The 27,081-nt window shown below is 46.0% G+C and overlaps 2 protein-coding genes across 3 annotated transcripts in view; one reads left to right on the top strand and one right to left on the bottom strand.

The window, feature by feature from the left end:
* The window catches only part of SPPL2B (signal peptide peptidase like 2B), a 31,381-nt gene extending 10,643 nt beyond the window's left edge, over nucleotides 1–20,738 (bottom strand). For both annotated transcript variants that reach the window (XM_069878083.1, XM_069878084.1), the window contains exons 1-9: nucleotides 20,581–20,738; nucleotides 9,881–10,000; nucleotides 6,631–6,813; nucleotides 5,884–5,973; nucleotides 5,351–5,490; nucleotides 3,473–3,615; nucleotides 2,513–2,609; nucleotides 2,243–2,359; nucleotides 708–789 (exon numbers count right to left, since the gene is read on the bottom strand). In XM_069878083.1, coding sequence (XP_069734184.1) covers nucleotides 708–789; nucleotides 2,243–2,359; nucleotides 2,513–2,609; nucleotides 3,473–3,615; nucleotides 5,351–5,490; nucleotides 5,884–5,973; nucleotides 6,631–6,813; nucleotides 9,881–10,000; nucleotides 20,581–20,637 — 1,029 coding nt within the window. In that variant the 5' untranslated portion in view covers nucleotides 20,638–20,738. The remainder of the gene's footprint in view (nucleotides 1–707; nucleotides 790–2,242; nucleotides 2,360–2,512; nucleotides 2,610–3,472; nucleotides 3,616–5,350; nucleotides 5,491–5,883; nucleotides 5,974–6,630; nucleotides 6,814–9,880; nucleotides 10,001–20,580) is intronic.
* A 140-nt stretch (nucleotides 20,739–20,878) lies between these two features.
* Nucleotides 20,879–25,976, top strand: LSM7 (LSM7 homolog, U6 small nuclear RNA and mRNA degradation associated). Its single transcript, XM_069877782.1, has 4 exons — nucleotides 20,879–20,977; nucleotides 22,394–22,484; nucleotides 23,677–23,748; nucleotides 24,914–25,976. The coding sequence occupies exons 1-4, from the start codon at nucleotides 20,939–20,941 to the stop codon at nucleotides 25,054–25,056; spliced, it is 345 nt and encodes a 114-aa protein (XP_069733883.1). The 5' UTR covers nucleotides 20,879–20,938; the 3' UTR covers nucleotides 25,057–25,976.
* The last annotated feature ends 1,105 nt before the right edge of the window (nucleotides 25,977–27,081 follow it).

Raw genomic sequence — 27,081 nt, 5'->3', positions numbered from 1 at the left:
TAAAGAACTAATACTGACTTTTGTCTTAGGACACTGAACAAGTTTTGGAAGATTTGGAAAAACCCACCAGAAAGATGCACTAATTCTGTGTCAAATATCAAAAAAACCCAAAAAACCAACCAACCCCAACCTCCCCACAAGTGATGGATGTGTGAATCACTAGTACTCAACACCCTACAGAACTTAAAGTTACCAGATATAATAATCATGTGCCACTTATTGTTCTGTATTGGACTCATTACATTACACTTTTCCAAGCTACAAATTAATGGAAGTGCACTTCCAGCTCCAGGGAAACTTACAGCAGCCTTCCAGAACTGAAAGAGGCTCCAGGAAAGCTGGGGAGGGTCTTTTTTAAAACGGACTGCAGTGATAGGACGAGGGGGAATGGCTTTAAATTGGAAGGGGGAAGATGTAGATTAGACATTAGGAAGAAATTTGTCACGATGAGGGTGGGGAGGCCCTGGCCCAGGTTGCCCAGAGCAGTGGTGTCTGCCCCATCCCTGGAGGTGTTCAAGGCTGGATGGGGCTTGGGGCCCTTGATCCAGTGGGAGGTGTCCCTGCCCATGGCAGGGTGGTTGGAACTAGATGGACTTTAAGGTTCTTTCCAACCCAAACTATTCTATGAATCTATGATCATAAGCGTCTCCTCTGTTCAAGTATAGACAGGCAAACACCCTCTTTTAACATCTGTTTAACTTTCATACCTTAAATGTAGGCAGGCGAATTGTTTTCAACATGTAAAGACAGAAAGCGATTCCTAGAGCATCTTGGAGAACCCAGGCCCACCTAAAGAAAGTGGAGAGGAACATTTTTGCAGGAAACAGTAGGGAAGCTACTTGCCCTCACTAAGAACTTGCTTGGGACAAAACTATTTAATAAAATTACTTATTTGAAGTCAACATTGTCGTCAGCACGGATTCAGATAGGAGCAGTTGTGCTTGATTAGCCTGACAGGCCTCTACAATGAAATGGCTGATTTAATAGCTGAGGGAAGAGCAGTGGTGATACCATCTACCTAGGCTTTCCATCCAGAATCTCCAATAAGATCCTCCTACAGAAATGGATGAAGTATAGGCTGGATGAGCAGACAGGAAGGTGGATTGAAAACTGGCTGATCATGTTCAGTGGGTACCAAAATAGGAAGCACTGGGGTCCTTTGGCCTGTGTAGATGTGTACACCCTGGTGTCCTGAGGGCAGCCTAACGCTGAGGCTGATTTTCATTTGGTATGGAAATACCAAGGCTCTTTGCTTTACTGTCAATTGCTTAGGATCAAAGAGAAGCAGGCTTCAAGGTATGAAACACTAAGATTTCCCTAAACCCACTAAGATCTAGATGCAGATGAGAGATTGTGCTGTTGTGATCAACACCCAAGCACTGGCTGATGGAGATTCGTGCAGGAGACACTCGGGTCTACTCCAGCTTTCAGTCAGAGAATGGATTTCCTAGGCCTAAACACCCCAGTTTGGAATAGAACTATTGTACTCCTCAGACTGACACTCACTTCTCTAAAAGGTGTTTCACCTGATGCTTCCTGGATTTATGAGTTCTGAACAATCCACAACCTTAACAGAGAAAGTCGACCCCACAAAGGCAGCAACAGGCATTCAAGGCACAAGCATCAAAGGCATCATTGGTGCCATCATCAGAAACAGGCACGAGCATTTCAGTTCTAACAGAATTCCTGACCAAGAAGATGAACACATCATGTATATATGGGGACTCCGGAACATCTGGGAGTGAGGTAAGGGGTAAAAAACCCCAAACAAACAAAACCCTCTAACAAAAGTGGTAAGAACAGGCTATAATTAGGTACTGCAGCAATACTGGAAATAGAGAATTGTTCACATATACCACGCAGCTGAGAGAAAGTAAAGATCTGAATCCTCACAGCTCTTATTTTCTCTGAGCAAACGCGCACACAGACCATCAACTGGAGAAATACATTAGACAACTCGTGTCCAACTTTCCATACCACTGCTGCAAACTTGGCTTAAGCCAAAGAGATCAGAATATGGACCAGAACTCAGAGAAATTCAAGCTTAACAAGAGATAGTTTTCTTAAGCCTATGAGACAAAGATGAGGAACATAAGGAACAACTAAGAATTTCTGCCCAAGTCTCCAGTTTCTTTCCTGTCACTCCAAAATTCTGGGTAAGTTTAGGCTTCTGTGGATGTCTGTTACTTACACTACAAAGCATATTACAGTTTCTAGCACAGAAACTAAAATATACACTTACTGATCCTCATTTCTGAAGACTCCCCAGACTACGCTGACAGAGAGACAAAATACTGCCAACAGCAACATCCGGACTTCTGGACGTTTATGAAAATAAGGCAAGTTGTTTTCCGGGACTCTGAAAATGGAACACACCAAGGCTATAGTATATACAGTTACCCTCTTCCCTTACAAACATTTTGAAGTATGAAACCACCTTGTAAATCTCACACCTACCCAACCTTATAAAAAATTAATTTTGCCTACTAAAAAAGCAGAAGTTGCCACATACCTGCACTTTCCCAAGGGGAATCTTCTTACAAAGGGAGACAGACAACTGTAAAGACCAATTGAGGCAGCCAGGCAGAATATTCCTATGATAACGTAGACTGAGAAAGAAAAAGAAGTAAGTCCGAGTAGGATAATGTAAGAGATGACTTTTTTCATATCTCAGTAAAGAACACACAAACCAAAAGCCTAACTGAAAAATGAGGCTTACATTTCACCAGTGAAGTCTGAATTCAGAGACTTCAAATGATTGTTGACTAGATTTATGCTCTTTAAGTATCTAATTCTCACTCAGTTTACTCAGGTGTACTTTATGCAACAGCCACTTCAAAAGATAAAATCCTCCGCGCTAATATTCTTAAAATAAGTCACTAAATCATAAGCCTGAAAGACAATTTACAGTGAAGTGTTTATCTTCATTATGAGTATCTGTGAGCATTATAAGGGAACTCTTAAAATAAACCAGTAGCAAAATGAATTAACACAGATGGGATGAGCCTCTCTCATAACTTCCTCAGAAGCATAAGGATAGAAGTTCCAGTGCATTAGGCTCTCATGTGCTTTTCTCAATCAATTTGATAAATGATCAGTAGAAACCTATCACGTTTATAAAGATAAAAAAATTGGATCCCACAACACTTCAGATTGCACAATAATAAAGACAAATATAGGTGTGAGAACACCTTTGACAAAAATAAAACGGTGGGAGACATTAAGTCTGCATCTGCTTGGCAGGCTTTAACGTTTGAAAGAAGCTCTATAATCCCCTAATTCAACATTACTAAAAGCAGGTACAGAAATCTGCTCAGTGGGTTTTCTTACAGGGTTTTAAATCATATCTGGATGAAGAAATATGGCCAAAGACAGCCATTTCCTAATTATTTTCACAGTAAAAATGTTCTTTAAATTACAGCAGCATCGGGTTATTGAAGATGTATCAACACAAATACAACTTTAGGAATACCTAAGTGGTCGTAGAAGAAATAAAGGAGGACCAGCATTGAGCAGCACATCACTACAAATACACAGATCATTATTGGAGTCACATCAACGGTTTCATCATCGTGTTTCTCCGCCCCGTCATCACGTTTGTGCTTCATGTACCGCCTGAAAGAGTAACACAGCTATAATCAGTCCATTCCTTCCACAACAGAATATAGAAGGGCACTGAAACTTCAGCGAGAGCTATACGGGGTTGGAAAACATGGCACAACACCAATGTCTGCACTGATTTCCTCTCAAGTCCATTGAACTCTACATTTTACATAGATACGTGAATATGGACAGAATCATGGAATGGGTTGGGTTGGAAAAGACCTTAAAGCTGATCCAGTTCCACCCCCTGTCAATGGCAGGGACACCTCCCACTGCATCAGGGGCTCCAAGCCCCATCCAACCTGGTCTTGAACCCCTGCAGGGATGGGGCAGCCACCACTGCTCTGGGCAACCTGGTCCAGGGCCTCCCCACCCTCATGACAAAGAATTTCTTTCTAATGTCTAATGCAAATCTTCCCCTCTCCAATTTAAAGCCATTCCCACTTGTCCTATCACTTCAGGCCCTTGTAAAAAGTCCCTCCCCAGCTTTCCTGGAGCCCATGTCAGAACTGGAAGCTGGTCTAAGGTCTCCCTGGAGCCTTCTCTTCTCCAGGCTGAACAACCCCAACTCTTTCAGCCTCTCCTCATAGCAGAGGTGCTCCAGCCCTCGGATCATCTCCATGCCCCACTCTGGGCCCATTCCAATAGTTCTGTATCTGTCTTATGTTGAGGATTCCAGAACTCGACACAGGGCTCCAGGTGGGGTCTCACAAGAGTGGAGAAGAGGAGCAGAATCCCCTTCCTTGCCCTGCTGGCCACGCTGCTTTGGATGCAGCCCAGGATATAAGGCACTTCATAAACTAATGCAGTGAGTACTGGTTTATCACGAGTACTATTTTTCATCCACTAAGTACTCAGAGTCCTGAAAATTACCACAGAATAATTCGCTGACTTCAGCAGAAATCCTAAAGCCAGGCTGTGTGTACAAAGCCAATGCTAGTGTGGCACAGAACCTCCTCCCCCGCAACTCCTCTTACTGGCAAAAAGTAACCCTACAATTGCAGTGGAAGATTCACAACAAATGGCATGTGTCAGCCAGCTCATCAGTTTGGTTTGCACTATACTGGTAAAAACCACTTTTATTATTTTTTTACAAAACGCTTTTATGCGGATTTTTGCAGAAGCCATAACAGGAAACATCTCACCATTCTGTTTTCCTTCTGGGCTTTTCAAATGTTTGGTTTTTTTGATGAGGCAAAACACTAAAACACTCTACCTGCAAATTATACTCCTATAATTTCATATAGGGACAAAGCCAATGCAAGGCTCAGGGCCTTTCACAGAATGGTTTTGGTTGGAAAAAAACTTTAAGATCATTGAGTCCAACCATCAATCCAGCCCTGCTAAGTCACCACTAGACCATGTCCCAAGTACAACACTTACTTGTCTTTTGAACACCTCCAGGGATGGTGACTCAACCTCCTCCTCCCTGGGCAGCCTCTTCCAATGCTTGACAACTCTTTCAGTAAAGAAATTCCTCCTAATATCCAACCCAAATCTCCCCTGGTGCATTTTGAGGCCATTTCCCCTTGCCCTATCACTTGGTACCAGGGAGAAGGGACCAACCTCCATCTCCTTTGAGGGAGCTGCAGAGAGCAAAGAGGTCTCTTCTCAGTCTCATTTTCTCCAAACCAAACAACCCCAGCTCCCTCAGCTGCTCCTCATAAGGCTTGTGCTGCAGACCCTTCCCAAGCCACCAGGTGATCTTTTTTCCTGTGCAAAACACTATTACATTCCAGTTACTCACTTTTTCACATCTCTGCTTCCTGCCCAGTAACCTCCAATGGCAACAGTCCCCACAGCCATGACGAATATAATCACCATGTTATAGTCCAGCACGGGCTCATTTGGGGCGTACATCGCCCCTTTCACTGAGCTGCCGAAACTCTGTGGAGGCACAAGATATGAAAAACTTCCAAAAAGCCACCTTAGCAAAGGTTCGGTTACTTATTTTTCACTAAGCAACCTCAGAATCAAGCTTTACTAGATATTTACTATATTTATTATTAGTATACATTGTATGTATTATACTCAAAAGCAACCAATTGGATCTAGTACTGGTGTTATTTATTTCCAACATGAGGCTCCGCTTTGTTTCCATTCTGAACATGAGAAATAACCTCCCAAAAGATTTGCATTTTCTTTCAAAACATAAAAATGCAATTTTAACAAGTACGTTTCTCTACACAATCAAAGCTCTTAAGATGGACCTCAAATACCATTGAGCACCAACTCATTTCAAGTAGATAACACAAACCAAAGCATTTACACTGAATTTACCTTGCCAATATCCAACATATCGGCATAGCTGAGCAGAGCCACAGGAATATCAATCTCTTCATACTGACTCCTGTTACCCCCAGGAGGAACCTGAAAGACAGTTCAGACCAGGTAAGGAAATATTAATTTCTGCAAATACTTCAGCATGTTCTGTTTCTGTTAATTTGGAAAATATTTTAGAGAGGAATGTAACACAGCAAAACCTCAAAGTCAAAATGCAGGCCTGTTTCCAGTAAAACTTGATCAGTGAAGCCTGTAACAGCAAAATGCAGCAAGCAAACTTCAAGCAGTATCTTTTGCACATTGGGGCCATGGTTTTATGCCTGATGAGCGCCTTTAGCATTGATTACAGTATTCAAACCTACTAATTTGACAAAAATTACACTGATGATGCTCCAGCTCTGGATTCACCATGCTCTAGATCTCACTTAAAGTAGAACAGAACGAGTCAAGAAACAAATCTCCTCCTTCCATTCTAGTATTTAGTATGACACAAGAATAAACCCGAGCCCTTGACTTGAATGTTACATGGCTCTGTGCAGCACTGCCCACTGAAACGAGCACCTCCTTGTTTCATTAATCCATCCTTCAGATGTGTTATTTCCACACATAGCAGTGTATGTACATGCATAAGCACACACACACATATTATTTGTTTTAAACCGGAGCATCATACACCAACAATAAGCACTGAAGATAAGAGAATATCTAACACCAGAGGAGTATCAGCAATATAAAAAGACTCACCAGTCTCTCTCTACTAACAATCAGCAGCCCACGAGCTCCATTTATCTGAGCAAGTCTCACTTTCTCATAGAAGGTGCAATTCCCTCGCATCACCATGGGGATTTGATTATTAAATCCCCCATCAGGCACATCAGAAGGAGAACACAAAACAGATGCTGTCTGATCCTGCAGTTGCAAGAGTGACTGAAAAGAAAGAAATTAGTTAAATACATATGTATAAAATCAAATTATAAAAGAAGCGAAGAGCAGAAACCACAGAGTTTCTAAAGGCTACTTAAGAACTTACAAGTAATGGAGTATTCACAGAGAAACAGGAAAGCTGAAATAGTGCTGCGCTCTTTATTACATAGAGTCCTGCCTTGCTTCACCTTATTGTACAGAATTTGGCTGGTAACAACATTTGGGTTATGATCTGCACTTGCACTTGTTTTCTTCAGCACTGTTGCCGTTCTGATGCACGCACCCAGGATGTAGGAGGAGTGTGATAATTGCTAGGGTGGCACAGAGCGGCAGGCTGAGATGATGTAGGGTACGAGCAACTAGAAACACGAACACAAGCTGGGGTAAAGTACAAAAGCATAAGCAGCAAAAATAAACTTCCAGTTTGAAACCAAACACGTCCAGTTAGCCAACTTTTGGTATCCTAAGCAGATGGATACTGGATTCTAAGCTGCCTCTCTCACTTCTTGGGATTCAGAGATGTTGCAGGGCTGCCCCAATTCCTTCGTTTTGTCCCTCCTCAGACCCAAATACACTTCAAGGTTTTAGAAATAACACCACCACTCTCTGGGCCCAGCCATCCAACCAGTTTTCAACCCAGGTGTGCCTGTCCAGCCCTGAAGCTGACAGTTTCCGAAGCAGAATGCTGTGAGAAAATGTGTCAAAAGCTTTACTGAGGTCCAACAAGACCCGCACAGTCTTTCTCTCACCCATTAGTCAAGTCACTTTATCACATAAGTCGATCAGGTTAGTTTGGCAAAACCTGCCTTTCATGAACCTGTGTTGACTGGGCCTGATCACCTGGTTCTCTTGCCAGCACACCCAGCAGCTCCTTCAATACCCTTGGGTGGATCCTATCCAGCCCCATAGACTTGTGGGTCTCTAGCTGGGCAAGCAAGTCTCTAACCGCCTCCTCTGGGATCATGGGAGCCTCATTCTGCTCCTCTAACTCCTGGGTTTGTACACAGAGGGAACAAATTTCCTTACTATTAAAGACCGAGGCAAAGAAGGCATTAAGTACCTCAGCCTTGTCCTCATTCCTGTCTCTGTTGTTCCTTCTGCAACCAATAGGAACTGAATATTTTCCCTAGTCCTCCTTTTATTGTTAATGTATTTATAGTAAGATTTTTTGTTATCTTTCACAGACTTGGCCAATCTGATTAGCCCTCCTGATTTTTAATCTGCACAATCTCGACTTCCCTCCTGTAGTCCACCCAAGATGCCTGTCCCTTCTTCCAAAGCTCATAGACATCTCTCTTCTTTCTGATATCTCTCAAGATCTCCCTATTCAACCAAGCTGTTTCTTTCCCCAACCGGCTCCTTTTCCGGAACATGGGGACGGCTTGCTCCTGAGCTGCTACGATTTCCTTTTTGAAGAGTTTCCAGCCCTCGTGGGCTCCCTTGCCCTTAAGGACTGTCTCCCATGGGACTTTGCCAACCAGCCTTCTGAACAGTCCAAAAGTCTGCCCTCTGGATGTTTAATCATAGAATAACCAGGTTGGAAGAGACCCACCAGATCATCGAGTCCAACCATTCCCATCAATCACTAAACCATGTCCCTCAGCGCCTCGTCCATCCGTCCCTTAAACCCCTCCAGGGAAGATGACTCAACCCCCTCCCTGGGCAGCCTCTGCCAGTGCCCAATCACCCTTTCCGGGAAAAATTTTTTCCTAATGCCCAGCCAAAACCTCCCCTGGTGGAGCTTGAGGCCATTCCCTCTCGTCCTGTCCCCTGTCACTTGGGAGAAAAGCCCAGCTCCCTGCTCTCCACAACCTCCTCTCAGGGAGTTGGAGAGAGCAATGAGGTCTCCCCTCAGCCTCCTCTTCTCCAGGCTAAACACCCTCAGCTCTCTCAGCTGCTCCTCTACTTCTCCAGCCCCCTCACCAGCTTCGTTGCTCTTCTCTGGATTCGCTCCAGAGCCTCAACATCCTTCTTGTGGTGAGGCGCCTAGAACTGAACCCAGGATTCAAAGAGCGGTCTCACCAGTGCTGAGTACAGAGGGAGAATAACCTCCCTGGACCTGCCGGTCACGCCATTTCTGCTAATCCCCCTCTTCATCTCACCCAGAACTGAAAAACCTATCATCTCGTGATCACTTTGTCCCAGGCATCCTCCAGCCGTCACATCCTAGAATGCTAGAGAGTCCATGTGAAGTCTGCCTGGATCCAGATGAATGAGACCCTAAGCCTCTCAAACCAAATCAGCTTCACGCAAGTCTGCTGAAGCAAGGGGCTACAGCACATGCATGCACTGACTTCACCTTCCTTAGAGGCAGGTCAAGGGCAAGAGTGTGTTAGCCGAGTCTACTCAAGGCAAAGGCAGCCTCTGAGCTATCGGCATGTCTAGGAAGTAATCTGCAGTTGCAATAAAACCACCATGGGTAATTAAGACTTGATTACAGATTGTAAAGGAACATTAATTCTGTATAGCACTCAACTGGTAGTTTAAGGAATACAATGAATGAAATGAACAGAGGGTCAGTCAGTTACTCCCCATCAGTAGCTCATTCAAAGTGTATTTGCTGATTTTGTCAGTCAGCGACAGTGACTTTTTCTCATGAAACAGAGAGAAGAATTGACTCAATTGTCAGCTTTGGATAATGCAGCAAAAGCTCAACACAGTTTGTGACTACTTACTCTTATACTTGACAGAACTATGAACCACTGAGAAAGCACTAAGGGTCACAGTTCAGTGCACTTGTAAGGCCACGTGGTATCTTTTTTGTATGATACTGGGATACAAAATCTCCTCTCCAACCACAGGTAAATGCCATTGTCATTCAATTCATCATGTTGTACAAAAGGAAGATTTTTGGTTTGAACCAGAAATAGTCACTACCTCTGCGTGCTGCTGGGAAAAGAAAATTGCCACCACAGCACTGCCCAGGGTGACCTTAACAGATAAAAATACCTTCTAAGGAAAACAAAGTAGTTGCTTCAAATTCTGCTAATCCAAGTTAGAAATTAGAAGATTCCCTGCAACAAAGGTATTTTTAATACATTCCTCTGTCACTGTTTGGCTAGGTACTTACAGCTTTTCCCAGATCATGTGGCAAGTGGGCCCACTGAGAGTTGAAGAGGATACAGTAGTCCTTGCCTTTGCTGCTCCCTTTCTCTGAAAGGACGTGGACCATCCCGTACTCACAGAACACCTGAAAACAAAATAAAACAAAATTGTCATTATAAGAATTTTAGGTCACATAAAATAGCAGCAGTGATTGGTGCAACTTGCTGATGACCAGCCTGCTTTGTATTTTAAAGAAAAACAAAGGATTCTACAGACTTCAGATACATTAAGCAGATTCCTTCTTACACAGCAACTGGTCAAAAATTAAACGAAACCACACTGAATGTCACTGGATATGCTTAAAAATACCTAAATAACACAGCTGGAATGGTGCATGCCCGTATATAATCAGAGCAATGGAAAGAACTTTTACTACTGTGGAACAGAGGAGTGAGCTAGAATGAGAGACCTTGTCCCTACTGACTCCTGAAAACACAGCCTGAAGTAACAACCAACTCCAGATTGACGTTGCTCCAAAACCCAGCCTTGGACACCTTCGCTGTACGTCTGACAAGACCGCACAGCATCATCAGCTCTTTTTCTACCCTAAGTAGCACACGCAGGTCTCAAGTCACTGCTCCAGCAACCAGCAGGCACTGCTCTCACAACTCCAACAAGATTTGCCACTAGCAGTGAAGATCACATATCTAAGACTTAGAACAACAGGCCTGTGCTGGATCTGGTTGGGATGGAGTTAATCTTCTTCACAAGAGCTGGTCTGGTGCTGTGGTTTAGATTTGTGACCAAAACACTGCTGAGAAGCTTCTGCTCCAGCTGACGCTGAACAGTGTGTGCAGCATTTTTCACTGTCCCCTAGTGAAGAGACTGGCGGTTGCACAGAGGAGGGGACACAGACAGGCAGATGACTAAAAATGGAACTGTTCCACAGCATATAGCACCACACTCAGCAATGGAAAGTGAAAAGAGGATGTTTTTTTTAGGGAGGTTGGTCACCTTTTGCTCAGGAACTAGCTGGGCATTGGGCTGCCTGTAGGAGGTGGTGAGCAATTGCCTTTGCATCATATTTGTTTTCTTCTCTTTGTTCATCTACGTCTCCTTAGCTCATTATACAGTTTTAATCCCAACCCAAAGTCTTTTGGCTTTTATTCTTCCTTTCTCCACTCCTGTCTCACTGGGGGTGAGAAAGGAAGTGAGCTAGGGTTAACCCTCACCATGGTCAGAGAGGCAGAACAGGAGAGCTTCACTCCAGTTCTTTATAGGTAAGGTCCGTTAACTTGAACAATGAATCATAAGCTTTGGCCACCTTTAACTTGATGTTCAGCCTCTGAAAGAAAGCTGAGCTGCAGTGGAATGGCCATATGAATCCAACACCCAAGCACAGCCCAGGCTGTGGTCCTGAGCAGAACCCAGAACGCTACACTCCAAGCTGTTTGTGCACCTCACGCACAGTCACAGAGTTTGCAGCATGACCACCTAGCCTAACATTCTTCGCTCAAAGCTCTCTTTGAACTACTAATTCCTCAAAGCTTCAAAAGGTGCAAAAAAAAGAAGACTCCATACACATTTAGTTACCCTTATGGGAACTAGCCTTCACCTCACCAAGGCAGGCTTGTGGTATGAGTTATTTCCAGCTGGTACACAGCTTGGCTTCAGGATAGAGCCACACCAGCCTCTTGCTCTGGGAGCAAGAATAATCCCAGTTGGCTTAATCAGGGAAATTGAAGTAACAGAACCCAGATCCTGTAGCAATTTAGAGAAAGAGAACAAAGACTATTGTGGCCTTTCAATACCTGAAGGGGGCTACAAGAAAGCTGGAGAGGGTCTTTTTACAAGGGCATGGAGTGATAGGATGAGGGGAGATGGCTTTAAAATGGAAAGGGGAAGATTTAGATTAGGCATTAGGAAGAAGTTCTTCATGATAAGGGTGGGGAGGCCTGGCCCAGGTAAGTTGTGGCTGGCCCGTCCCAAGAGGTGTTCAAGGCCAGGTTGGATGGGGCTTGGAGCCCCTGATCCAGTGGGAGGTGTCCCTGCCCATGGCAGGGGGGTGGAACTGGATGACCTTTAAGGTCCCTTCCAACACAAACCATTCTATGACTGCAGAGAAAATTAAACACAGTAACATGCAGCAAATACACCAGCTTAAAGTATCTTTGCAGTTGTGATGTGCTGTACATAGACTGTTTCTTCGACTAAGCCCTCTAACCACATCTAACTGCAAGAAGCGCTCTTTTAACAAGTACTTTCCATCCCTGCAAAATAATACACAGGAAACAGAGTAATTTCCTCATCATTTTGGTTATGTCAGATTGTATGAGGCTGTTTTCCAGCAGAAACAAAAGACCAAGGGCTAGCACAGGGGGATTGATCATCACATGCAGGTCCTAGCAAGCATCTCCTTATGACAGTTACACATCAGTCTTCTTGATTATGAACTCTGTTCTCTTAAACGTCTCCTCCCTTCCTCCCCTTCCCTGCACACAGTGATGCAAATTCGTGAGTATACATTCTTCATCTTCCACCCTAAAACCTGGACCAAAGCTACCTACACTACCATACGCAGAACCTGTAAAGCAACTAGTTTAGTGGAGTTGATGCTGTTGTCCACGTGTACACCAAGTCCTAGTAAGTATTGACCTAGGTGACCAGAAATCAGGAAGACAAAGCAACCGTGAATGAATGTGCAACTTCCCTGACATCAATGGTGGCATGATTGACCTTTAATTAGCGGTGACTTCATTCTCAGATTAATTGAACCAAATAATTCCTACTGCCCTCAGAAACTACCGTAGAAAGTCAAAATACATTATAAGGTCTACTGTCCTGCTCTTGCAGTGTGAGGGCTCCGATACAAACCCTCCTTCTCATTTTGAAGCAGGTATCTCATGTTGCTCCACTCTTCCATAACAGGGTCTTTTCCCTATTAGAACGAGAAGGTGCACACAATTTAATTTTAACACCACCCAAGTGTTTTGCTTTGAGATAATGTGGTTTCTCACTTCAGTTCTGCCTAGTCTAAGTAACTTCATTTTCTAAAAGTTAGCTGTAGGTTCTTCAGGCAGGATCACATGGGGCACTGGGATGCAGAAAGGCCAACGCTTGCACTTATTCCTATAGAAACCAAGGCCATCCTTGAGCTGGTGGAGCTGTAAGTCGAAGAGGCGGAAAAGGTCGTATCTGCAGGGAGGGGTGGGCAGGATAAGCGATCCCAAACTGACCAGCAGTGTATTCCATATACATCATAGTTGGTATAAAACTGAGAGATCATGAGGGTCTTGGTCTCTTCTGTAATGTCTGATGTCCAGTGAAGACCTTGTCTGTCTGTGTGTCCCGGATCAATGCATTCCTGAATTGAGTTCCTGAGCCCAGCTTCCTCCCAAGCCCCAGACCCTTTCATAGAATCACAGAATCATTAGGTTGGAAAAGACCTTTGAGATCATTAACTCCAAATGTATCTACTACTAAATCATATCCCCAAGCACCTCAACTACCCACCTTTTAAACCCCTCCAGGGATGGGGACTCAATCACCTCACTGGAAGCCTCCCCCAAGAGCCTGAGAACTCTTCCTGTGCAGAAATTTTCCCTCGTGTCTGCTCTGCAGCATCTGGGGTGATGTAGCCATCAAGTAGTGGGGTTGCAATTTCATATATCTGTATATATTTTATTATTTTCTTGCTCAGGATTTCCACGGGCAAATCACTGTGCCTACCAGAACTGATGAAAACTTGTTCTGGAGACACATACAACGTAACACCCCTAATCATCACTGCTACTCAATCAGACAGAGTTGTGACAGACTGATTTGTCAACACCTAGCTTAACATTCATAACATAAACATACTAATGACTTGATAATTACAGTTACAAATACATCTTGCATGTTTGTTTCTCCAGGCAGCAGCTGAGAAACAAGAGGATAAAGATGACCCGAGGCACCTGCAAAGTCGTGTCTTAAAGACTCTTGTTCAAAAATCCACAAATAGCCCATTGCTCTCATTTTCTCCCTCTGTATTTCAAACCCCATTGCACAAAATTATCCTGCATCCCTGAAGACACCCAGGGTAAGAGAATGCTTGTTGGAACACTTCAAAGATTTGCCCGTTAAACATGAACTGTTTCCACGCTGCCTGGAGGTTGAATGGTGCCATTCTGCTGCAAGATGCCAGCAAAGCGCTACAGAAACACCAGCCTAAAAATACATAGGAGGCAGAAATCTTTATATTTAGCTCTTCTGTTTATAATTGGTCTTGGTAACTCACGCAGAAACTTTTCCCTTTTTTATAACATTAGAGTTCACTGAGTGCTCTAAAATCTCTTACATTTGTCCTCACAGGTGCCAGGCATGGCAGGTTACACAGCTCATTTCAGAGCAGGTTAAAGCCACTTCTACACAGTGCAGGTTTACAGGACACAGCGGCTTTTGGAGGAAGGGAGACCCTACTGTGCACATGCAGTGAGGAGAAAATGTGTTTAGCAAACAACTCCCAACTATTTGCTGCGGTGGGCTCTTTAACTCACATCACAGCCATCCAACCACAGCACCTAAACCCCCTTCAACAAACAGAAGTAGTATTGAAAGATAATCATGGAATCATACAACGGTTTGGACTGGAAGGGATCTTAGACCCCATCCAGTTCCACCTCCCTGCCATGGGCAAGGACACCTCCCACTGGATCAGGTTGCTCCAAGACCCATCCTACCTGGCCTTCAACACCTCCAGGGATGGGGGAGCCTGGGCCAAGGCCTCTCCATCCTCATGATGAAGAATTTCTTCCTAATGTCCAATCTAAATCTTCTGCCTTCCAATTTAAAGCCACACGCCCTCGTTATATCACTCCATGTCCTTGTAAGAATGTCCCTCCCCAGCTTTCCTGGAGCCCCTTCAGGTACTGGAAGGTTGCTATAGGGTCTCCCTGAAGCCTTCTCTTCTCCAGGCTGAACAGCCCCAACTCTCTCAGCCTGTCTTCATAGCAGAGGTGCTGCAGCCCTCGGATCATCTCCGTGGCCTCCTCTGGACCTGCTCCAACAGCTCCTTCTCCTCCTTATGTTGGGGATTCCAGAACTGGACACAGGGGTCCAGATGGGGGTCTCACGGGAGCGGAGTAGAGGGGGAAAAGCCACAGGAGTCTAAATACAGGCACAGAGTAAAGACCAGAAGAAAAGTGTTTCCTGCTTATTGTCACAGGATCTAACTGGGCTAAAAAGAAAAATCAATAAACTTAATTCTGAACATTACGTGTTCGACTGTCTCCAAAGTCTTCAGGCAGTTTTGCAGGAGCTGCCTGTAAGTGCTTTATGCATTTGAAAAACAACCCAGACAATTAAAAAGTTTACATTTATAAGATATAAGCCACACAACTTTAAAACAAGGGAAGTATGGGCTGTGTTGCTGCATTTCCATTTCGATATCTCTTAAGGGAATGCCGCAATATCCCCAAATGCGCACTGAAGACAGCAATACACAATTACGCTTTCAGATAAACGTAATGGATGTTCTTTAAAGAAACATTAGAGGAGTAAGAGGCTCCTAACGGTAAGTGCTGAAAACATTTTAGAAGCTATGAGTTTCTGTGTGCCAAAAGCCAAGTAAAAATCAAGGATGAGAAGAATTAAAGGGAATATGAGCAAGGCTAAAAGCAGAAGGGGGTGCACAGACTTTCAGAAAGTCCAGGGAGAATGGAGTCCACAGAGAATGTAGATTAAGACTTTTAAAAAGCAATCATCACTTAACATCAAAGAGGAGTTCTGAACTCTGTTTATAGCCACAAGTCTGTGCTTATCCTCTTATCTGTTGTGAATGGTTTTTTAGAGAAAACTCATATTTAAAGAACAGTATGACTTAGGAGTTCGATGAGGTAAAAACAGGTTATAAGTGCTTATGGCCAAATGATTCTATGTGCACACTTGATTCCCAGTGTCACTTACCTCGGATTTCTGAGTTTCATAGTGCTTATCTCCCATTGACTTATACCCCTGTCTATGTGTCCAGTGTGAGTTCGCTCTGGAGTTCAAACCCAAGGTTTCCCAAAGCAGACTCTCAGGCATTGGATTTTATCAACTAAATAATTTAATAGAAATATAGAGGTACAGCTCCAGGGAGAGAGGCTGACACAAAGAAAGAAATCCCCATGTGATTATCCCCTTACAAATGATTTATCCTCCCCTCACGCAATGCTTTGGCCCAGCAGTGATGCTGGGTCTGGGGTCTTCTCTTTCCTCATGGGATCCTTTGCTCTTTCAAACAGTCTGTGATCTTGTCTCGGTGCATCTGGTGTTGATCATCTGTGTCCCTGAAACCTCTGTATTCTCTTGGTTTTCACTGACTCTGGAGGCCCTGTTTTGACTGAACAGGTTGTGTGCGCTGGGAAAGGTTTTAACTGGAAATATCCCAGCCTCTGGCCTGGTTGCTTCTGAGCCAGCCTGGCTACTCCTGCTAAGAAAGCTGAACAAACAGCACACCGAATCATGCAACATTATAACGCTAAATGGTTTATTCTATTTAAGACATTCCTTATTTGGGCTGAACAACTAATCCCCATCAAAGAGGGGAACTGGCTGGCATGCAGTCCAGCTGGCGCCCAAGGAAAATTCAGACGGGGCTCACCAGTGATCTGTGGTCGGTTGGTAAAAAATCTCATCGCCTCGGGCAGTGCCGATGAGAGCGGTCCCAGCGCCAAGGGAGATCATCTCTGCACAGCCATGCTGCCCAGCAAGAAGAGTGCAAAGAAGGCTCACCGAGGTTGTCATATTTAAGGGATAAAAGCAGTTGACTCGTAGCCAAAACTTCATATGAGGCTCCTTATCGGTGTCCACTGTCTCTTTTTGCTTCTTATGGGTTTCCTAGAAGAGTTCTCAGCCTGGCAGCAGGCAGGCCTTGACCTCCTCTAGAGCCTGAACCAAAGTACAGCTGGTTTGGTGAAAGGGAGGGGCAGAACACGTCTGTCAGACCACCTAAGCAGAGCAAAGAGCATCAGTTTCTTGTTTCAGTACCACAGGGCTTTGATGCTTCCCGGGTTGTTCTTATTTATGTCACTAGGTATCAGACAACATAAGTCAGTTCAAAGCACTGCAGCTGATGCACTGGCACAGTGGCAACGTTTATGATGGTTTTTTGTTCCTAGAGGTCATTCCATATCCTAGACTAACCCATTGGAAAATGTAATCTCTTGCACAGACTGCACACAATGTTCCCACAGCCCCCAAGAGCTCTTTTCCAAGTGTTTGGGTATCAAGCCCAGGTTTTTAAAAAGGCTGACAGAAAACCAACAGCAGTTGTGACAACACGGTGGTGACAACATGGGGGTTTACGATACTTGCTTCTTACAGTACATGACGTGGAAAGCCCTATGACAAGCTTCAACAGGGATGGGCTGCCCGGCCTCCAACAGCACAAGTGACTTCTTCCAAGTAAACAGGGAATTATCTATCTTCCCTATATGACTAAAGAGAGAGTATTTGCATTTTTACTTTGTTACAAATCTGGCATCTTCATTCAAGCAAGAGTGCCCCAAGACCTCTGCAAAGCTCAGAATCTGCTGGAATCGCTGCTTTGAGGGTTGTTGCATATAATTGCCATAAGCAATTAGACTGGCTCAGTTGCCTGTCCATGCCCTCAGACTTTGAGCTTCTCTTGGGTGAAAACCTTTTCTTTGTTTTGCAGCTTTGCATAAAACACTTTGCTTTGTGTTAATTACACAACAATCCTCAAAGCAGTGATCCCAGCAGATTCTGAGCTTTGCAGAGGTTATGGCACTGGAAGAGCCCGCTTGTTGGCTCTGCACCTCTTTATTTAATGTATTAAAAGAGTAAAACACTCCCCATTTTTTTTGCTGAGTGAGGCTTTTTTGTCATATTGGTGAATTAATGCAGCTCAGAGACAAGTACTGGGGCTTGCAAGTTAAATAATGGAAGAAGACAGAGAGGAGGAACTCAGCTCTCCTGTATCTCAAGAAACTGCAATGTGAGAGACTGAGTCAACCCAGCGTCTTATTTGTGTTTGTTCCTCCCTGCCTCTGACCCCAGACTCACCTGGATGCCCCGTATACTTTCTTCACCTCCATTAGGTGACTGGGTCACCTGAATCCCAGAGATTTAAGAGATGCTAGGAGCTGTGTTCCTTGAAGAAGGAATTATAGACTACGGCTACTCTTACTGTACGCGTCATGCCAGACACGCTGCAGAGTTCCCAAGAGCCAGGGTGCATTCTTTCTCATGAACTGCACCAATCGCTTCTGAGACTATCAACAGCAGACAGCAAATTTGCACCCAGAGAAAACAGCTCCTCAACAAGCACTGTGCAAGTTTCATATTCCCAATGCAACAACTCCATGAAACTAAACTGTCAACCACCACTGTCATCTTGAATTTCAGACAGTCTTCGACTCTTCAGACCTCTTCAGAGTGCTCCGATTTAAAGACAGAAACCATCGCCTTGATGCATCCTGCAGAAACCTTGTACGGTGAAGACCACTGAGATCCAACACGCTCACCCCAGCTCATGTTGCTTCATTAGTCGCAGGCTCATGTGTATCTGCTGTGGTTACAGGACAGCTGAGAGGCAGCAATACCATGAAGGACTCATTAGAATGAGAGGGAAGTTAAATGAAAAGTGAGGACTCTGATACCAAAGCCAGACCTAAGTGGCAGAAGATTGCACTCCTTTTCAGGCATTCCCAGATGAGGGCATAATGCTGGGAGAGCCATGTTTCCCTGCCAAGCTGTTACTTCTCCCTAAATAAATCAGAGTTTAGAAGCAAATGTAGACACAACCTCACCCTACCCCACAGAAAAGAAAAATAAATCCTATTATCCTATCTCAAGGAGGGAGACAAATACATATTATATTCCAAACGCCCGACAGCACTAAAACAAGAGTAAGGCATGGATGAGGAGTACAGCTGGTGCACAGCGAACGCAGACAACAGCGTATTGTGAGAGCTGCCAGCATTGTCCCCGGAATAACCCCATCCATCAGTCACCGGGGCGTCATGGTAGTACAGAGCATCATTCTCTGCCTCAAGCTGAGGGCGAGGAGCTACTCCAAACCACAGTGACAAGCTCAAGAGGTGCAGAAGCATTGCAAAATATGAGGTATTCAAACAAATTCTAAACGAGCCAGCCCGGCTAACGGAAGCACACTAGCAGCATTCAGTAAACTCACTGTTTGCTGCTGCAGCAGGGCTGCTCAGAGCTCACTCCAGCGTGCTAAAACTGCTCCACAGCACAGACACACCAAACTGCTTACAAAAAGAGAGCATGCTGCAATGCACAAAGCTGAAACCGAGATCCTCAACTATCCAGCAGCGGACAATCTCGCCAGCTGTCCTTCCACACTCTGACGCGCTCACCTTTTCCAAACTGATGGATCAAACTGACTCCATGCCAGACCTTGATCCACTCCTAGATTTCATGGATATGTGGGGCCTGTGCTGGCACTACCAGTGCACTTGAAGTGTTAACAGACATGCTAAAATCCACCGGCCATGTGGGGAATAAGGAAGAGACGATGCAGGAAAAGATGATGGAGGAAAAGAAACAAGAGGGTGATGCAGAAACATAAAAGAAGACATTAATGGGCAATCAGACCATTCTGTAACTAAAGATCACTAGCAAGGATTCAGTAAGGAGACAGGTATGGCCGAGGGAAAAATCAGACTGTTGATGCTACACCGGTAACACTCAGGAAGACACAGCACCCTCCAAACAACCTAATAAACAGTCAAGAATCCACTCTCTGCTGTACCAGGACCACACACTCAGTTTGTCACAGCCTTATTTATCCCCCCAATGACTTATTAGCACTATAAGCAACAAGAATACGATGCTCAAGACAGGCCCTGAGGCCAGGTTCAGCAGAAATCCCCTCTCTTTTCTGACAGTTGCTTTCTCAGAGTGAGTTTGTAAGCTGGGATGAGCCTGAAGCCAAGAGGGACCCCAGCCCCAACTGAATCTCTGCCTGGAGTCAGCAGCTGGCCCCAAAGGGGGCCTGGATGATAGGAACCGTGAGGGTATACAATTACCTATAGAAAGAATCATAGGATTGTCTGGTTGGGAAAGAACTTTGAGATCAAGTCCAACCATCCCTGTCCACTACTGAACTAGATCTCTGAGCATCTTGTCTGCCTGTCTTTTATCTACCTCCAGGGATGGGGACTCCACCACCTCCCTGGCAGCCTCTGCCAGTGCCTGAGAACCCCTTCATTGAAGACATTTTTCCAGATATCCAATCTGAACCTGCCGTGGTGCAACTTGATGACATTTCCACTCATCCTATTGCTGTCACTTGGGAGAAGAGCCCAGCGCCCACCTCACCACAACCCTCTTTCAGGCATGTGTGGAGAGCGATGAGGTCTCCCCTCAGCCTCATTTTCTCCAGGCTAAACATCCCCAGCTTCCTCTCATAACCTTTGTCCTCCAGCCCCTCCCCAGCTCCGTTCCCTCCCCGGGACGCGCTCCAGCCCCTCGAGGTCTTTCTCAAAGTAAACAGCCCAGAACCGACCACAGGGACAGAACTCACAGCCCCAGCGAGCCCCGAGCGCTCACACACAAACGCTGCCGCCTCGGGGGACTCCACGGCAGCGGGGCCGCGGCCCGGGACACGAGCGGGGCCGGTGCAGCCCTTCCCCGCCCCGGCGGAGCCCGAGCCCCGCTCCCAGCCTGCCGAGGCCGCCTCAGCCCCAGCCCCCGCTCCGGCTCGGCACTCACCTGCGGCAGGAGGTGCAGGAGCAGCCAGAGTCGGAGCGGGCCCCGCCGCGCCGCCATCCCGGGCCCGGGCCCCGTCGCCGCCGCCGCTTTGTGTCCAACCGGGCCGGGCCGGGCTCTTCCGCACCGCGTAACCCGGCAACGCGCGCCGGAAGCCCCGCCCCCGCCGCACAGGCCGCCAATGGGCTGCGGCGGAAGTCCCGCCTCCGCATGCTCCTAGATCACCAATGGACCGCGCGCCCAGGGCGGCCGACGGGCAGCACGCCGGAAGTCCCGCCTCCCGGCCACCCGGTCCCGCCAATGGGCCGCGCCGGAAGTCCCGCCCCCGCGCGCCGCGTCCCCTCTGGCGGCCGCGAATGAAATGGCGAGCGGCGGCGGCGGCGGCGCCGGCAAGATGGCGGTGAGGGGCCGGTCACCTGTGAGGGGGAGTGCGGGCCCGGCCCGGCCCGGCTCCTCCTAGCGTGGCCGCCTGTGAGGGGGCGAGGGCGCCGCAGGGGCCTGGCGCGGTCGCCTGTGAGGACGCCTTGGGAGCCCGGGGTCCGTCCGCTCCCCGCCGAACGTGGCAGCCCGGAGGGGACCTGGTCCTGTAACCGCAGTCCCCTGAGAAGGGGCCCGGGGCCCTGTCCCTTCCCCACAGACCGCGGCCGCCTGGGACGGGGCGAGGGGCCCAGGAGACAGGCCGAGCTCCTCCCGGGGCCCTGTCCAGGCCCTGCTGAGCGCGGTCTTTGCCCCCTGCGAGGAGGTCTGGGGGACTCGTGGTCAAATGTGACCGCCCGGGATGGGCCCGTCCCCCCGAATCCCAGTCGCGTGTGAGGAGGCGCGGGGGTCCCGGGGTCCGGTCCTGTCCCCCCAGACTGCGGCCCAGGAGATCCATCTCAGCCTCGCTGACTTCTCCCCATTTCTGAGGAGAAGAACTTTGTATACAGTACTAAGATGCAGGTTACATTAATTTCTTCTACAGGAATGGGTTTGCTTTGTGCTGTTTCTGAGTTCTTTCAACAATTCCTGAAGGGGGCCTTACAAGAAAGCTGGGGAGAGACTGTTTGCAAAGGCTTGTAGTGATAGGACTAGGGGCAACGGGTATAAACTGGAGGGGGCAGATTTAGACTAGATATTAGGCAGAATTTCTTCATCATGCGGGTGGTGAGACACTGGCACAGTTTGCCCAGGGAAGTTGTGGCTGCCCCATCCCTGGAGGTGTTCAAGGCCAGGCTGGATGGGGCTTTGGACAACCAGATCAAGCAGGAGGTGTCCCTGCCCATGGCAGGGGGGTTGGAACTAGATGATCTTTAAGATCCCTTCCAAACCAAACTCTTCTATGATTCTATGAGTCTGTCCCACCCTGTCCTGTCTTCATTGAACGCAGCCGCCTCTGAGGATGTGAGAGGGGCTGGGGAGGGTCTATCCCGTCCCTGCTGAGCGTAGCTGCGTGTGAGGGGTCCTGGGAGGCCCATCCTGTCCCTGCAATGAGTGGCTGACTGTGGGGAGGCGAGGGGACTGGAGGGCTCATCCCATCTCCCTGACCACAGCAGCCTCTGAGGAGGCGAGAGGATCCAGAATCCAGTCCCTTCCCTGTGAAGAGGGGCCTGAGGGGCCTATCTTGTTTTGTCCTGTCCCGTATCCTTGAGCGTGGTTCCCAGGGGGTTATGGCTGGTACCACCCTGGCCTGCCTGCCCTCTGGTACCTCCAGCTCTGCCTCGGTGGGAGCTCTGCCTGGGTGGTGTCCGTGTGACAAACAGTGCTGAACGATCAAGTATACATATAATCCAGGGGAAGATTCTTATTAATGCTGGTTGCCTTTGCTTCTCCCCTTTAGGATAAAGAGAAGAAGAAGAAGGAGAGTATCTTGGACCTCTCGAAATACATCGACAAAACGATCCGAGTGAAGTTCCAGGGTGGGCGAGAAGGTGAGTGGGGCCAGACATCTGCCCTGTGGTGCGGAGCTCCCTTCACCTTCCGTGTTCTTGCCCCGCGCTCCTGGGCTTTTGTCTCCGTTGTGGCCATGCTGGTGCCTTTCAGGGACAGATGATGAGTAGCAGGGAGCTTCTGTTTGTTACTGTTTGCTGTCACCAGCGTGAAGCTTAACCGCTTTTACCATGCCATTAATCCCCTGGCTGTAATTCTATCTATAGGTCTCATCGCATGCTTTTCTTTCATCTTCCGTTAGTTGTCCTCAGCTGACTTGTTTCTTCTAGCTGTTTTTTCACAGCGCGAGGGTGCACGTAAAGCAACCATGAAACATTTATGGTTAATTGCTATTAATACACCTGTCATCCCTTTCTATCTCCTCACATACTCCATGTGCCTGGAGTTCATGGGTTGTTTCAATATATTTCACCGTGCTTTTTCGTCGCTTCTAAGGTGTTTGTGTCGTTGCTTGCCCCTCATTTGCCCTGTGTTATAAATCCAGCTCTCCATCCCGATGCAGCTGGCAGTGCCACCTGCAAACTACTTGTCTGAAAGGTGCAGGCGTGCTGCGTAGCAGATGCTCAGCAGAAGCTTCTGCAAAGCAGACTCAGCCTGCTTTTAAAAATCTCTTTTAAAACTCTACTGGAATCTGATGCTTATGAGGTTTTGGAAGTTACTCAGACTCCTTACTGATTGGGGATCTTTTTTGTAGTTTTTGGGCAGTTGACAATTCCATTGAATCTCTTGGTTTAGATTTTCTTAAAAATTTATGCCAAGTTTCTTCCTCTTCATATGACACCTGCGATCTTCTTCCGTTTGGGCTGTTAGCATTGATGGCAATGCTGGCAACCAACAAGTGTTTTTCCAACTGGGAGATCGCTTGTTATTTGTTTAGTGAGCAGTTGTGTGGAATCCCTTTCTGGTTTAGGACAAAGCACTTGTCTGTCTGCCGTACATTCCCGTGAAGGCAGTGCTTATGCCAAAACGATTGTACTCCAGGAGGGCACCTGGAAGATGGGTCTTCTGAGGAAAACACTTAAAATATTAGTCTTGTCTAATTTTTGCTGTACCTCTTTGCTTAAGGGTTTTTATTTGGCTCTGGGGTGGGTTTTTTGTTTTGTGGTGTGCCTTGTATTGATTTGTTATGCTGAAGTATTCTCTAATCACTGTCTTGTGTGTGTTCTTAAATAGCGAGTGGTGTCTTGAAAGGATTTGACCCTCTTCTCAACCTTGTGCTTGATGGTACCATCGAATACATGCGAGGTAAGTCACATGCTGTCAGTGTAAAGCTTCTCCCTCTCCTCCCTCCAAGAATAATTCTCTTAACAAGAATCATACAGCAACATGAGGAAATAACCAGAAACTGCAGGTTTGCATCGTCCAACTGAGTCGTGTTTGAACTAAGTCATAAAGAAAGGGATAAGGTAACAGAAGCTGGATTAAGCACATTCCCTGTGGTAGTCCTTGCTTGAGCTCCTGTGTAACTCATTTGGTGTGCTTGTTCTCTAAAGCTGGAATAAGCTAGGATGTGTCTCTTCAGATGAGGCAATTGCCTTTGCCTTTGTTTATACAGGTGGAGGGATGCTGGTTTGCTCAGAGGAGGAAAAAGCATCTGGGCAAGAACTGGTATCTTAATGTCTTAAACTCTGCTGTAAATGCAATCTTTCCATTTCTGCAGATCTAAAGCTCTCTATAGCTTCTTAGAACTAACAGAGCTGTAGGATTTTCTCTTATTATTTGTTTATTTTTCCCATCCAAGGATATATACTCCCATTTCCCTTTCTCTTTTCTTAAACAAAATTTATCACATGTTAAGGTAGCATTTCTGAAGAGCATTCTCTTTCCTGCTTACAAGGAAGCGCCAGAAGCTTTAATTTTACTCTTAGAAGGCAGTTTTAAAAGATGAATGCAGTTCATGTTGATCAAATGTGTTGACATCTCAAGGAGGGTAGAATTGGCTGTTGCTGTGTGGAGTGTTTGTCCCTGTCCCCAGCCTTGTTTGGCTCGATCTGGGAACGGACCGGTACATTCTGTACTTGGTGTGTTCGGAAGTCAGGGTCTGATTTGCATTGATCCCCAACTGCTTGCTTATAATGGCTTTTGAATTGGGATCAAGAGCTTTTTTAATCACTTGTATGTATGTTTCTGGCTGTATGAGTGAAAGCGCCCTTGAACTCTAAAAGATCTTGTTTCTGATTTGCATACAAAACCTCATTGCTCACAGCATGTGCTGCTTTGAAAATGAGTATATCAGTAATGTCTTGAAGAAATCAGATGTTACCGCTGCATCACTTTCATAGCCCATTTGTTCAATAAAATGATGCAGAGGCACCTGGAGAAACCTCGTATGTCTGTGCCTTTTGGAGCTGATGGAATTGAGTTTCTTTCCTTGATGCTGCCATCGTAATTGTGCATCTCTGCTTTTCAGATCCAGATGATCAATACAAATTGACGGAAGACACGCGTCAGCTGGGGCTTGTGGTCTGCAGAGGGACCTCTGTGGTTCTCATTTGTCCACAGGATGGCATGGAAGCCATTCCAAACCCTTTCATTCAGCAGCAAGATGGCTAATGTTTTCTTTGGATTGTCTCTGAAGACTTCAAGGATGCAAAACATCAGAGAAAACTATCAGTGTGTGAGAAGCTCCCTGTTTTGAGGGAGGAGTTTGAATGTGTATTTGTTAGGGTGAAAGAATGGTCAACTTTTATTTTTAGGGTTTTCTGTAATGATGAGAGGATGGGGTACAGTGTGTAAGAAGTAAGCTCTGATTTTATTTTTTTTTTTCTCCAAATGGCACTGTTTGGAGCCAGCAGGAGGAATATATTGTCATGGAATTGTCCGAGACCCTCTTGATCTTGTGAGTTTTGAAGTAACCACATAAAATTAGTAAAAAATGCCCTGAAAAATGGTTATATTGTTTACATTTTTAACTACATTAAAAATGTATTTAATCCAAATTAATCTGAAGCCAAACCACAGTAGAACATGGTTTTCTTCCTCTTAGAAGCCAGCTCTCAGCTGGGAAGCATTGAGTTGTCATCTTTCTGCTGCTGAGTAGAGTCTCTTGCCCAGTTGCTCCAGCACACGCAGGAAAGTTATTGTCCTTGTATCATGCCCGTCCCCGCCTGTGCAGCCAAGGGGATCTCTTCTAGTGTTTGTTCTAGACCCTGTGGGCTGTGGTCTAGGTATCAGAACACTCCCACTCTTCCACAGGATTGGACTGACTTCTAGGATGATTCCTGGCTGAGTGATGTGAACGTTATGGATCTATCCAATACTTGGAATTTGAGGGGAAGAATATTTAAGCCTCTAATGTTCAATTGTAGGCAGTGTCTGGAAATGCTGCATATTTTTATATTGTAGCCATCCACTCGTGGTTCTGTTTGTTATAACTTGATTTGTAAGTAAACATTTTTATTTCTTTTGTACTGCAGAAATAGCAAGACTTGAGGAGTTTTGAGTAAATAAACACAAATTAATCTGTTCATAAATGCTTGGGTTTTTAGTCTGAAAAAGTGCTTTCCAGCTGACATTGCAGGTCTCCACAGTTGTAAATCTAAATGAAATTTGTTGAGGAGGTTTGTAAACATGACATAATCAGGAGGGAGTAGGTCAGAAGCTGTGCTCCACCCTGGGCTAGGGAATCTGTGAGCAATGGCAGCATGTGGTCCCTTTTCTGAGGACTCCTGCCTTTCTTTTGGTGTTTTTTAAAGAGTGTCTAGTGGTCTGTGCCCATGGGCTGTGCGTAACCTGCTTCTGCCACCTGGTTTCCCTTTAGGGGAGGCTATGGCAGAGAAAATTGTTGTGGTGGCAGCAGCAGTCTTGTTCTGAGAGGTTGTCAGGAAAATGTGGCAAGGACAGGGTTGCATTGGCTGCTCATTTTTGTCAGCAGCACCACACTCCTATGCGGAGCCTTTCCAGGGTCTGCTCTGACACAGAGGGGAACTTGAAGTAAATAAATTCCAGTTCAGTGTATCTGACTTCTCCAGGGAACTACGAAACTAGGGACCAGCTGTCTCATGTGGCACGTTGCCCGGTTAAACTGAAGTGCTCTGGATTTTAATCTCCTAGAAGCTCCTCACCGAGCTGTCTGTAGAGTTGTGCTCCTTGCAGCATGATTTCTTTCGAACACTACAAAACTTGTTCGTCAAACAGTTTCATAATTCAAAAGAGACTCCTTATTTGGAGTGTTTGGAGCAGAATTTGCTCGCCATCAGCCAGAGTAGTCCCAAACTGTCCCTTGGGTGGGAGAGGGAGTGGTGGTTGTTCGCAGCAATAACACACTGTGCCATCTCCTCTCACTCTTCAGAGTGTAGTGTCAGAAGCAGATCTGTTTAAGCTCTTGAGTGGATTCCAGGCTCTGGATGCAGATGGTACAGAGAGATCTGCCTGAAGTCATGCAGTAAGCGCATAAACTCTGGAGAAGTGAGTGTTTCTAGCATTTCCAGCCCAGTTAATAGGTTGCTCGGTCTTCATTGAGTTACACGGCTGTCCTCTTCTGCAGTGCAGACTTCTGGGTTACAATGGGGAGTCGAGCATCTAAAAATAAGAAAATGATAGCTGATTTTAAATGTCTACATACTTTTCTTATTGGAT

The sequence above is a fragment of the Phaenicophaeus curvirostris genome, chromosome 28 (genome assembly GCF_032191515.1).
Source record: "Phaenicophaeus curvirostris isolate KB17595 chromosome 28, BPBGC_Pcur_1.0, whole genome shotgun sequence".
Taxonomy (NCBI): domain Eukaryota; kingdom Metazoa; phylum Chordata; class Aves; order Cuculiformes; family Cuculidae; genus Phaenicophaeus; species Phaenicophaeus curvirostris.
This window is presented reverse-complemented; position numbering and strand designations above follow the sequence as displayed.

Coding starts and splice junctions, on each gene's coding strand:
- LSM7 (XM_069877782.1), top strand. CDS start 20,939: ATGGCGAGCGGCGGCGGCGGCGGCGCCGGCAAGATGGCG. Junction 20,978..22,393: donor GCGGCGCCGGCAAGATGGCG/GTGAGGGGCCGG, acceptor TCTCCCCTTTAG/GATAAAGAGAAGAAGAAGAA. Junction 23,749..24,913: donor TACCATCGAATACATGCGAG/GTAAGTCACATG, acceptor TCTGCTTTTCAG/ATCCAGATGATCAATACAAA.